General features: G+C 35.2%; 1 protein-coding gene across 1 annotated transcript in view; it reads right to left on the minus strand.

Annotated features, from left to right (window-relative positions):
- Positions 1–1,252: 1,252 nt before the first annotated feature.
- LOC122528659 overlaps positions 1,253–13,479 on the minus strand; it is a 70,916-nt gene continuing 58,689 nt past the window's right edge. The window contains exons 4-6 of the mRNA XM_043654018.1: positions 6,889–7,011; positions 5,768–5,941; positions 1,253–1,308 (exon numbers count right to left, since the gene is read on the minus strand). Coding sequence (XP_043509953.1) covers positions 1,253–1,308; positions 5,768–5,941; positions 6,889–7,011 — 353 coding nt within the window. The remainder of the gene's footprint in view (positions 1,309–5,767; positions 5,942–6,888; positions 7,012–13,479) is intronic.

Genomic DNA, 13,479 nt, shown 5'->3' on the forward strand with positions numbered 1-13,479 from the left:
ATAATGGCCGTCGAGAGAGAGTGTGTGTGTGTGTGTGTGTGTGTATGTGTCTCGCGAGTCTCAAAACGATTTGATAGGAGACTGAAGAAACTCTGTCGAACGAGCTGATAGATACCGACGTGGCGGCGTCGCCGGCCGGGCTTATCGTTGACCTACTCCACTTAATTATCTAGCGTGCATCATAGGCGGCGACGCGGGCGGAAAAGTCCCATCGATCGTTCCATCGATCGATCCAACGATGTGTTTACGTGGGCCTCCGCGTCGTTCGTTGCCGACGATGCAATTTACGGCGACCGCAAAAATTACGATACTCCCAATACGCCGCGGCGGGGGAGCGAATCCATCGTCAGAACGAGCTTTGCCGCGAGCTTGTCTCTTTGCCGATCAATCTTTCGAACGCGATCGACGACGTCAAAGAGCGTAGCATCCGACGCGTCGCGTATTTTCTGACTCTTTTAGAGATTACTTCTAGAAGACGCTTAGTTTGTGCTGGAGAGGGCTTGAAATTTTCGAATTTAGAACCGCTTGAAATTCTAAACGGTGCTTCAAGGTGCACCCCGTCAGAATTCGAACGAAATTTAATCTGGAGCAGAAGGCGGATCGAATTTTGATGTAAAAATTCTCAGCTCGGGAATTTCTCTCTTGGAAAAATGAATCTAGAACAACGAACAATCTTCGCGATGTAATGAAAAAAATATTCGAATTTTTTTCACAATATATAATAATATAAATATACTATATATATAGTATACTTATATTATTATATTATACATTATATAATAATATATAATATATATTGTATAATAATATAAGTATACTACATATTAATATATTGCACGAAGTATGTTTTATATTTATTGTATTTATTTATATATTGTATACAATGTTTATATACAATATATTGATACATTGCGCGAAGTATATTTTATATTTATTGTCTTTATTTATATATTGTATGTATTGTGTTTATTGTAAATACAACAATTCACGAGAAATTAAATTTTCCTTTGCGCTTGAAATACTTGCTGGTAAAATAATGAATCTTCGTAAAGTGATAAGAAAATTATTATTAAAATTATTCCCGTTCTAACAAAAAGATCGAATCTTCTCTAACACTTGCTTGTAAACGTGAATCTAGACTGAGAAGTCTTCACGACGTAATAAAAAAAATTACTAATTATTCCCACCTTGACGAAACATCATCTCTCGTATTTGAAATATTTATTAAAAAAAAAAAAATTAATTTGGGCGGTCAAAAAGTCCCAGGTGAATCCCACCTTGACAAGAAAATCAAATCATCTCTGAGACCTAAAATACCTTAAAACAACCTTTAGAAAACCTTAAAAATACTTGATTTAATATACTTGCAACTTATCGCTGGGAAAAATTAATCTGGAACAACCAATCTTCGAGAGAAAATTTCAAGAAAAAAAAAAGAAAATTGAAATCATCTCCGTAGAAAAGAAAAAATGCAAACAAAGCACGTGCTGTCTACGATCTTCTTTTACACGAAGCTCCGTTCGCTTCCGCGTGGTTTCTTCGAGGGTGAGCCAAGAGCAGCGTCGAGAAAGAAAAAGAGATCGATACGAGAACATGATGCGTAGGTTTACGCGTGTTTCCTTCTGTACGACTGGAGAATCGTGAAAATGTCACCGGCGGAAAAGGGAAACGCTCGAAGCTTTCACTTTTCATTTTTCCGGGTGGCGCAATAATTCAAGCCAGTTCCTCGGCCCTTTCACCTTTCGCCATTTCACTACCGCGTAAATTAAGCGGCTTTTAACACTCGGCTGCTTAGGTAAATCGTTGCTCAACATTCTTTCAACATCGTTTTCGTGTTCAAGTGAGTCCCAAAGACCGAGTGTCTCGGCGCAAGCCGCGCGTTAATTAAGGGATGTTTTCGTTTCCTTGGTGTTTGTGAAATTGACTCGCGACAAAGTCAATAGAAACGCGGATGAGTTTCCTTGTTTCTCTGTCCGGACGATTACCATCTCTGACGACGACGATGAAACTAATTTAATTCACGATGGCGGGCGCGAGCATGAGAGAAATAAATTAGCAGGCAGCGTAAACAACCGTTTCAAGCGGCTTCAACGAATGTTAAATGTAATCTCAGCAAATGTTGGGGCTTAATAACGTAATGGATGGATAGTTTGTATTATTAATTATTACATTAACTCCAAATTTGATCGAAATTTGATGGAATCGTAACAACTGTTGATAAAATCTCGAAACGTTCAACACAAAGCACGCGAGTCTTATTGATACTAGTGTCTCTGGAATTTCGTAAAGTTAATAGATATTTGATATGAAATGAGCGTTTTGATAACGTGACTAGTTGTTTCCGGAAAGTTGTAAAATACTAACATCTATAAATTAATAAGGTTAATATTAATTAAGGGACGTTTTCGAATGTATTACTTATACAATATATGCATACATGTAAAAATAGGAATATACGAATGCAAATATTTATTTATTGTACACTATTAGCGTACGTATTTTTACATATACATATGTTTATATTGTACGAGTAATCTATTTGAAAACGTCCCTTAATTAATATTTTATTAATATATAGATGTTATTAATAATTTTATTAATTAATTTTATAATTTTATAAAATTATAATTATATATTTATAATTTTACAGTTCTATAAAATTATAATTATATATTTATAATTTTGTAGTTTTATAAAATTATAATTATATATTTATAGTTTTATAAAATTATAATTATATATTTATAATTTTATAATTTTATTAATTTATAGATTTTAATATTTTACAATTTTCTGGAAATAACTAGTCAGGCTTTTTTGTACAATTAGTGTACAATAAATAAATATTAGTGTGTATGTATATATATATAAATATACTCCAATATTTTCATCTACACCCTTACCAGCAATCACAAAATATTAACATTGACATTTCATCCCTTAATTAATATTTTCTGTCATATTTTCAGCGAAAAAGTCCCAATACGACAATGACAAAAGATATCACAACTCGCTACTCGTTGTAATACTCTCTAGATCTGTACGCTCTCACTATCCTTTCGATTCCATTCCTTCACAGTGCATCCTCGAAACCTTCGTCCCTCTCACCCTCGTGTTTCAAAACTCCTAAAACTCGGACCTGGATCAGACAAACAGTCGCGAGTCTGGATTTTTTCACGAGCGAAAATTGTCTCGCTCTCAGGCCACAGAGGAAGAAGCCCCGAGCAATTTCCAAGGTTTCCACCTAATAACTTATAATTAGAGACTCGTAGGATCCTTCGTCGTAGACGAAACTAGTCGAGTTGGAAATTGTCCGCGCGTTTCTCTTTCGTAATTCCCGCTCAGGTGGGGCATATGTGCGTCGCGAGAAAGAATTATAAAACGAACGGCGGTGAAAGGCTGCGTCAAAGGCGCGAAAAGGTCGCCGCTTAAAATACAGAATCAATCGGCGCCAGGCAGAAAAATGTCACCGAGCATATCGAATCCTTTCGCGCTCCATCCCTCCCTCCCTCCCTTCCTTCCTTTAAACTTTCGCCTTTGGAAAAAGGCATCGCGCGAGAACAACGCGTATTCGAAACTTTCCACTCAATCTCGGGGAGAAACCGGGAACCGCTCTGGGACTCGCCAGACTTTTCTTTCCAACGTGAAACGAGACGAGGGTACGTGCTCTCAACAGGAGACACCTCGACAGACGCTTCATCTCGCTGCGGAGTTTCGCCGGCCTGCGACATTTTGTCTCGGATCGAATTATTTGTGGAAGCGGCAGAAGTCAGTTTTTCAACGAATCGTTGCTCGATCTATTTTTCTTTGATGATCGTTACTTGTTGCTTCCCTTCTTGTTGAAAGTTTCTTGAGAGCGAGAGCGAGGAAGGTTTATTTTGGTGAATGTGCTGAGTCTTTCGTAACGTCGCGTTAATTTTACGTTAATTCGGTGGTTTTCCATTTGTTTTTCATTTATTTTCATTTGCAGAATGAAACTGATCTGTAACGTGGCAAAGTGAATGTGATATTGGAACACAGAATTGTAATTGATTTTACACTTCACACTGTTGCAGATTAATTTGTCTGTGCTTTTCGAGACAAGTATAGTATAGTTCAAGCGATTGAAGTTAGATCTCACGTTGCATCGTGTAATTTTTCAGTGTGCCTGTTCTTTTTTGAGACTGAAACTACTTAAGACAAATAATAGTAGCTGAAACACACGATTGCAATTAATTTTAAACTCTTTGGTACGTAACGTTATACAGATCAATCTGTCTCTACATTTTAAGAATCAACTAATTTTTAAATATATATTTAATTATCTTCGAATTCTAATTATATAATTATATAATTTTTCTAATTATGTAATTATATAATTATATAATTTTTCTAATTATGTAATTATATAATTATATAATTTTTCAATGGTTTTTCGTCTGTTCTATTTAAGACACAAACTACTGATTAACTCGTCTGTTCTATTTAAGACACAAACCACTGATTAACTCGTCTGTTCTGTTTAAGACTGAAACTACTGATTCATAACGTTTCAAACAAACGGAGCGGTAAATTTCGAAACCTTCGACGAAAAACCATTTCTGTATCCATTCTTTACCGAGTTGTATCTTCCACCGATTGTATCTTCTCTACGACTACGTAATTTTATTGTTTCAGTTGACGAAACGTGAACGAGAAATTAATTTGCTGACAGACTCCACCTCGTCCGCTTCGCAACACAATCCTGAACTTCGGCTCGACCCGAACGAAATGAAAGTTTCATGCGATCCCTGGCGATTACTAAAGAATCATCGAATCAATCTCGCGGGGGAACAGCAGACAGCACTTAACTCTTGTCGCTGCGTATGAATCTTTCACGAGTCTGTGATCGTACGACTCACCGCTGCCTCGACAAACCATTTATTCACCGTGAACTATCCTCGATTCTCGAAAATCGGACTGACGCGTAAAACGATTTAGAAGAGAGTTGCCTAATTGCCGGAGAATGGAAAACATCTCTCTTCAAAAGAGATTCACCGGAGGATTTTATAAATCTTTCAAATCAATCAATCAATTCAACATCAATCAAAAACGAAGTACACCTCGTCGATGTGTATATAGAAATTTTTAACTGATTGTTTCGTTCGTGTGAAACAAAATTTCCAACGTTTTCACGATTATTATATATCATTATCATTACTGTGGATGTTTGAGCAATGTTTTGTAGTTTTAAGAACATAATCAAGGAAATCTAGATATTTTCTCCGATACTTCTTCTCTCGATAAACAGTCGACATTATTTTGCATATAGTCTGTACATTTTTGTAACGTTACACACGCCATCGAAGATTTCCTCGAACCATAAGGTATACTCTCTTAGGAAGTTTCTTCTGTTCTTACAATGCATTAATTAATAAATTATTACAATAGAATAATAAATTATTCTTACGTTAATTAATATTCTACCTCGCGCTACCTATTCGTGGATTGAAATTCCCAAGCGCAGGAAATTCCTCAAAAATTCCCCATTTCCACGATCCAAATACTTTCATCTCTCTGCGGGGGAGGAGAGGGTTCATAAATCGTCAACAATAAAGCAAAAACTCGGGGACACGAGGCATAATTTAAAAAGGACTTTCCGAAAGAGCGAAATTTCGCCAGGAGAAAATTACCTACGGAGTGAGGTAAAGTTCCCTCTAAGGGGAGGAAATATCGTCCGAGGGTGAAAGTGTAAGTATATATATATATATATATATATATACACATATATATAAAGAGGAGAACATACCGAGATCCATAAGGTGTTCCTCGCCGAATCGTCGCAGAGCGTGAACGTGAAGAAGCCCGAAAGCGAGCTGCATTCCAGTGGTGAGCAACAGGGCGAGGAACCCGGCTGCGCAAACTAGCCACCCCCAGCCACCCTCTGGGTAGAAGTGCGTTCGCATACCTACGCTGTCTATACCTGAAACGAGAGACAAGCTTCCCTTACGATCCCACCTTTTTCACAGTCTCGGCGAATTTTTCTTTTTTTTTTCTTCCTGTTTTTTTTTTGTTTCTCTAATGACGCACACGATGGTGAATTAATTTTCCATCGGTGTCGCTGATTTTTTTTTTTTTTTGTTACTTTACGTCACTCCGCATTCTGAACATTGTATATTACGTTATAAATATAAATATCGTGCATTAGCATTAGCTGTTGCACGTATTTATTTTCAGATCAGTAGTAGTTCGTTTTATTTACCAAGAATTGTCGTGAGAGTTTTGTATATTTTGTATATTGTACGTTGTGTATTTTGTATATTCTATGTATTTATGTATATTATGTATATTGTATTTGTTTTATATATGTATAGTATTTTGCATTTTGCATTCAGTGTATTTTCATTTGTTAAAATGTGTTTATATTATTTAGTAAGTAGAATAAGTCATAGGTTTAATATTTGATAAATGGACTAACATAACATAATAGTGTAATGATATAATTTATAATATACAGATTTATTCTCCATAGAATTATATTGATAAATATATGAAACTACATAGAATTATATTGATAAATATATAAAACTACGTAAAATTATATTGATAAGTATATGAAACTACATAGAATTATATTGATAAATATATAAAACTACCTAGAATTATATTGATAAATATATGAAACTACATAGAATTATATTGATAAATATATAAAACTACATAAAATTATATTTATAAATATATGAAACTACATAGAATTATATTGATAAATATATGGAACATCCGCAGTTGAATAATAATAATTAAAAGGTGGTAATAAGTAATTTTTTTTAAAATTATTGTTACCAAATGGCAAACGACATTACTTATGGTTACCACCTAATATTTTCACTCCAATTGTCCATTGTAATGTTGAAAATACTTAATTACCTGGACGACGAAAGGCTGGAACGCAACGATGTAGACTTCTCAAATCGCCAAGCACCCAATTATTATTCCCCATTATGCCATCGTGGATACTTCCTTCTGCGTCCATATAACGCATCCGAGTATCTGCAACAGAGAGAAAAGTACGTGTGTCAGAAAGTAGATATGTACATAAACTCAATTTAGAGATAAAGTACAGGTGTATAAATTTTACTCGTCGTATATAACGTCTACGATTCATTGATTCGTCGACTATATAAATCACGACAATTGTAACAATTTCCATTGTCCATACAAATCACATAAATCGGTTGTGTTCGTACAAATCGTATCGATCGATTATATCCAAACGTTAATCACACAAATTCTATTCATCGATCATTCATTATTTTTCATCGATTCATTATTACATTGATCATAATTTTATATTCATCGATTGCAATTTCAATCAAATAGTACGTAAACTGACTGAAAAAATTTCCTCTGACAATTGCTCGAACGTTAGTGTGACTGTGCAAGCGCAACTTTCGCAATCGATGCTCTTTCATCTGGTCGCTTGGATGCAAATTAAGAAGGCTACGCGCGGGATTAACCCCCGGCGGATTAGCCGCCACTGTTTTTGCGTAATTCGACGATATATTTGCAGGACTTAATTACACACCGAGAACTGGATCGCAGATGCGTCCAATGAATTTACGTGGCACAGCCTGTTTCGTGCCCGGCACTAAGCCGCACGATAAAGATAAACGCTGTTTATTGTGAGTTCAGCATCATTAAAGACGAACCATCGGCGAACCGAAGTTGAAACGACGGCAGCGTGCACGCTGATTAAAACTCCGTTTCATCGATTTAATACGATTTCATACGATAAATCTTCGTGCGTACAGCTTTCCTAGGAACTGAAGATCGGTTCGTCTTGGGTGATTTCGAAGTGCTGAGATTTCCTAATTTCAGAAATTTTTCGAATGTTGGGTAAAGTTTGGAATGTTTGCAAGTCTGATGTTTCGGAATTTAGGAACTGAGCAATTTAAAAATTTAGGAATTTAGGAATCTAGGAATTTGGAAATTTGGAAATTTGGAAATTTGGAAATTTGAAAATTTGGAAACTTGGAAGTTTGGAAATTTGGAAGTTTGGAAATTTGGAAGTTTGGAAACTTGGAAGTTTGGAAACTTGAAAGTTTGCAAATTTGGAAGTTTGGAAACTTGGAAGTTTGGAAACTTGGAAGTTTGGAAACTTGGAAGTTTGGAAACTTGGAAGTTTGCAAATTTGGAAATTTGAAAATTTAGAAACTTAGAAATTTTCAGATTTTGAGATTTCGGAAATTTGGAATTTGAGAATCTCAAGACTTTAAAATCCCAAAATTTTACAGTTTAATTTTACAGAATAAACAAAGAAGTTGAATAATTTAGAATAACTTCGAGAAAATTGGAATAATCATTAGCGAGCTCAGGATTGCTTGTGTCCGGCTTCGTGATATCAAAATTATCTTTGCCCAATTGCACGACCCTATAATTGTCATTACCGAATTCTGTGATCCTGGAATTATCGTTATCTAGTCCTACGTCCGCGAAATTATCACTGGAGAATCCTATAAGCATGAATTGTTGCTACAGAAACCTGCGTCTTTGGAGTCTGCCAGATACTGCAGTGTCCACGATCACTTCGATATTAACGACGTGAGATATCCAGTGGGTAATTTGAAGTTCCTACTACTACTAAATATTATTAGAATCATTTTCGATGAGTTCTATAAGTTCTTAAAATTATTTTCTATAAGTTCTGATTAAAATCGTATTTAAAAAAAAAAGGTCTCCCTGCATTTCCTAACATAAAAATTCAAATTTTGATATTAATTTGGCAATAATCACAAATTACAATTAATAATTGTTGACATTAATTTCGCGTAATTCAAAAATATGGCTACTTCGTCATTTCTTTCTGTTAAATCATTAATTTAAAAAATCTTTGCTATTCTGTTTAAGTCATAATCATCACGTATTCTGCAAATGTCAAAGAAATTGAACGTCATAAAATTGTAAAGAATGCCAAATTCTGTATGAATTCAATGACACGAAGATTCTATATTAATATAGAATTCAGTATCTATATCTTATTCACACAATTTCACAGTTTTTGAGCAAATTTATATTTATTATACGTGAGATAAGATCTACAACTTATTCACACAATTTCACAGTTTTTGAGCAAATTTATATTTATTATATGCGAGATATAATTATATGTATAAAATTCATAAGTTTACGTACTTTGTATACTCTTTACGTGCAACTTCGAGCTTCAACATCTACAATCATCACTGCGCGCGACGAACTTTAAAAACTCTCAGCTTTTTACCTCCATGAAACGAACACTCATCGCTCGTTTAATGTTTCACGTCGGGATTTCCCTCTCCCAGTGAGTGAAATATTTAATTCTCGAGCAATCGAAAGTTTGTTTCTTATTCCGCTGTGTTGCAAGATTAATCTCGAGCGAGAAGAAAGGGAAAGAGTATTCGACCGACGTTCCTTTCCGTGCGATGGCAACATCGCAACCGCGTGGGAGACGAAACGAGATATGCTGAGAGAAATGAAGAGGAAAAATAAGAGTCAACGGAGTTAGATAAAAGTGCTCGTGAAAGGGAGATGCCAGTTGGGGTGAGAACGAGGACCAGGCTGAGATCCAGGTTTCTCTGAAGTTCAGGAAAAAAAGAAAAAAAGGTGTCGATGTTTCTTTTCATCGTGAAAAATCATAGAAAATTTATTACCGTTTCTGCATACTTTTTTATCTAGCAATGACCGAATTAACATCGTGGAAATTTTATGACAGATATGTACTTATATTGGATTGAATACATCGTTTCAAAGAATGAGAATTTATAAAAATTATCCAAAAAGCAAGTGCAATTTTTTAATTGGTAAAATAAGTACTTTTAATTGGTAAAATAAGTACTACTCTTTGATTAAGCAGACTTTGTACGAAGATATATATATATATATATATATATATATATATATAATGTTTCGTGTGCTTTTTCAATTATACACGTGTGAATGAATTTATTATTGAAATTAGATGTAAGAGCAGGAATTGGAATTTCAAAGGAGAAACTGAAATTTGATATTCTCAACCAGCAGAGAATTTTTTATTTCTTTCTTTCAGGAATCATGCAAACTTACCTTACATTTATATTTATGACATAAAAATTGACGAGATCGCAAAAAAGTGTTGTTTTTCTTAACAGAAAGAAATTTAAGGATCACTCATTTTTTTAATATCGCGTAAAAAATTCCTACGAGAAAGCAACTGTTCGTATAAAGAACATAATTAACGTTAAATTCTGACAAACAAACGTACAATCAGAGAGAAGAAAGAAGAATTCAATCGATCGTTTCACCGAATCAACTTTTTATTCCGACCTAACCCAAGAATAACGCCGTTCTAAACCGCGGTACGAACAATTACTCGTCGACAGATTTTTACTCGAGTGTTTTATACGAGAGTTTCGATCGGCATCGCTCGGGAACAACAGGCGAGGGAACAACAAAGCTGTTACTTCAGACCGTGGAGTGAGAGCCGCGCAATTTGAATTTCTACGTATTTTTCAGCCGCGGGACGAATTTTTCTTTTTGTTTTTTTTTTTTTTTTTTTTTTTTTAGGATCGATTCGAGCTCGCGCGACCGTCACCTATAAAGAAAAAAAAAAGGAAGAGGAAATCAAAAAAGAAAAAAAAATTTGCACGAACGAAAAAACGCAGAAGGAGAGTAGAAAGAAAAAGAGGGGGGAATATTAGCGTTGAAATTAGAACTAAAGCAAGAGAGTGAATGAAATAAAATTATTAATGAAAGAAAATAGGAAGGAAATCGGAAAGAAGAATTTGCATGAACGAAAAGACTCAAAAGTAGAGAAAAAAAGAAGGGTTAATATTAATGTAGCAATTGAAACCCAGCGATTGGAAGCAAGGGTTTAAAATAAAGCTATTAATGATAAATTATCAACGAAAAAAAAAGGAAAAAATCAGAAAAGAAAAATTTGCACGTACGAAAAAAATGCAAAATTAAAGAAGAAGAAAAGTAAGGAATATTAATATGGAAATTGGAACTGAAGCAAGAGCGAATGAGATAAAATTATTAATGAAAGGAAAAAGAAAGGAAATCGGAAAGAAAAATTTGCACGAACGAAAAGACTCAAAAGTAGAGAAAAAAAGAGGGATAATATTGAAACCTAGCAATTGAAAGCGAGAGTTTAAAATAAAACTGTTAATGATAAATTAATATTTTTATTGACGAAAATGTGATAAATAATTTTTATTAACGAAAAAAAAAGAAGGAAATCGGAAAAGAAAAATTTGCATGCACGAAAAGAGTGCAAAAGCAAAGAAGAAAAAAAAGAGTGAATGAAATAAAATTATTAATGGAGAAAAAAGGGAGGAAATCGGAAAGAAAAATTTGCACGAACGAGAAGACTCAAAAGTAGAGAAAAAGAAAAATGGAGGAAATATTAACGTGGCAATTGGAACCAAAAGCAAGAATTTGAAATGAAGCTATTAGTGAAAATGCAACAGTTTGAGTTATTAATGGCAAGTTATGAAAATAATGAAAATAGATTCACGAAATAAAAGAAAAAAAAAAAAAAAAAAAAAAAAAAAAGAAAAGAAGGAATCAACGTGACGCGTGTTTTTAATTGCGCCAGGACCCTTCTCGCGCCTCCGTCGTTGAACGTCGTCCCTTTCCACTCTTGTTCCTCTCTTCTTTCTCTCCGCTCTTAATTACAACGGGTACAACGGGTAGGCGAAGTTTCCGCAAACAGCAAAAGTTCCCCCGTAAAATTCGTCCTTACCGAGCTAATGAAGTTTTAAGCAATTTGGAGTAGAATCTCGGTGACGCGCTCGCTGTTTGCATTTTTATTACGCCGCTCTGGAGAGTGATCTTTCGCTTCCAGGGGCCATCGAACGTTTTTCTTCCCTCGTCTCGTATAAAAAAAAAAAAAAAAGAAAAAAAAAACGACGTCGTGTCGTTTAAAAACAAATATCTGGCGATGAGTTACTTTAAGTGACTCGAGCTACCAATAGTTTGTCTTCAATGGAATTCGATTTTTTTGAACTGAATATTTCAGTTGACCAATTGAACGAGCTTTTGTTGGTTGAATGAAGTTATTCGAGCGTGATATGATTTGTGTTGGATACGAACACGTGTAATTTATGTGATCGCACAGATATATAAATGGTGAATATACGTAAGTGATGCGTTTATTATATAAATTGCATGTACTCGTGTAGAAAATTAGTAAAGTAATTACATTCGTTACATTCCAATTTCTCAAATCACGTGTAATTGTTTTGATGTTCCCTAAAACGTGTTGTCATTGCGTTTACTATATTCATTATTTACACGAAATGACGTCAAATATAACACCAGCCATTAACTAATCAGTTAGAACGCGAAACGATTCTGAACTGATTTCGTTTTCCAATGAAAACTTGCCAGTGCTGGCAGATAACGAGTAAAAACTTTCAAACGTGAAAGCTGAACACCTGTCGAGTGAAAAAAATCCATGAAAATTCAAACATCGGAAATAATTAAAGAGCGTCTGAAGAACAATATCTCATTATTATTTGATTCGAAAGTGAGGCTAGCAAACAACTTCGAGAAGAGATGGGAATTAACTTCCACGTCGAGTATTTTTCATCAATTTATCATCTCCTCCTTTCGATTGCTCCTTTCGAAAAAAATGGACAAAGCCGGAATATTCGAACTAGCTTACGTTCATAATTAATTATCGTATCCCACTCGCTCTGGGCATTATGGTTAATTACTCCCAGAGTCGACTGAATCAGAACAAAACTATCTCTCACACAGAGAGAGAAAGAGAGAGGGATCGTTTCTGTCCAAACGATCAAAATGAGAGAGAGAGAGAGAGAGAGATAATTTCAATTTTTCTTTCGCCGCGGATCCGAAAAAGAAAAGAGAAGAAACTCCCTGTATCCCTTTCCAATTTCCAATTGATTCTAACCATGAATAATGCTCTTTTCTCGATTCGTCGACAAGCGTTGGCAGACGAAACGGAAGTCTCATTAACGCAACGGCCTCTGAACGAACGCTGAACGCTCTGAGCATGAAAGAACTGAGAGAGGAAGTTCTCATCTTTCTCTCTTTTTTTTTTCTTTTTTTCCTTTCTTCTCCTTTCGTTGGCTGATGGCGCACAATGGCGGCGGATCGAGCCGCAAAGGCGAAAAATCAGCCAAAAGGGACGAAATATTCTTAATTACCCCGAGCGAGGAAGATAAGCGCACGCGCACGCGAGAGAAAGAGAAAGAGAGAGAGAGAGAAGTCGTGCGAGAAAATTGGGTTGCCCCGGTGAAAAATGAATCAGAATGCGAGGAGGAGGCGGCTCTAAGTTGAAAAACGAGGTTGAGAAAAGAAGGAAAAAAGAAAAAAAAAAAAGGGAGAAGAGGACCGTGGACCGACGAAATTGCTACGAAAAGGAATTATACTGTTGGACGTGAGAGAGGCGTCAAAATGAAAAGATACTGTATACTAATACAAGTAACTCAGTTTGGATTGATGAAGTTCAGAGGAAGAACGAGGAAGAACATT

Source organism: Frieseomelitta varia, unplaced genomic scaffold, assembly GCF_011392965.1.
Source record: "Frieseomelitta varia isolate USP_RPSP 00005682 unplaced genomic scaffold, Fvar_1.2 scaffold_254, whole genome shotgun sequence".
NCBI lineage: Eukaryota > Metazoa > Arthropoda > Insecta > Hymenoptera > Apidae > Frieseomelitta > Frieseomelitta varia.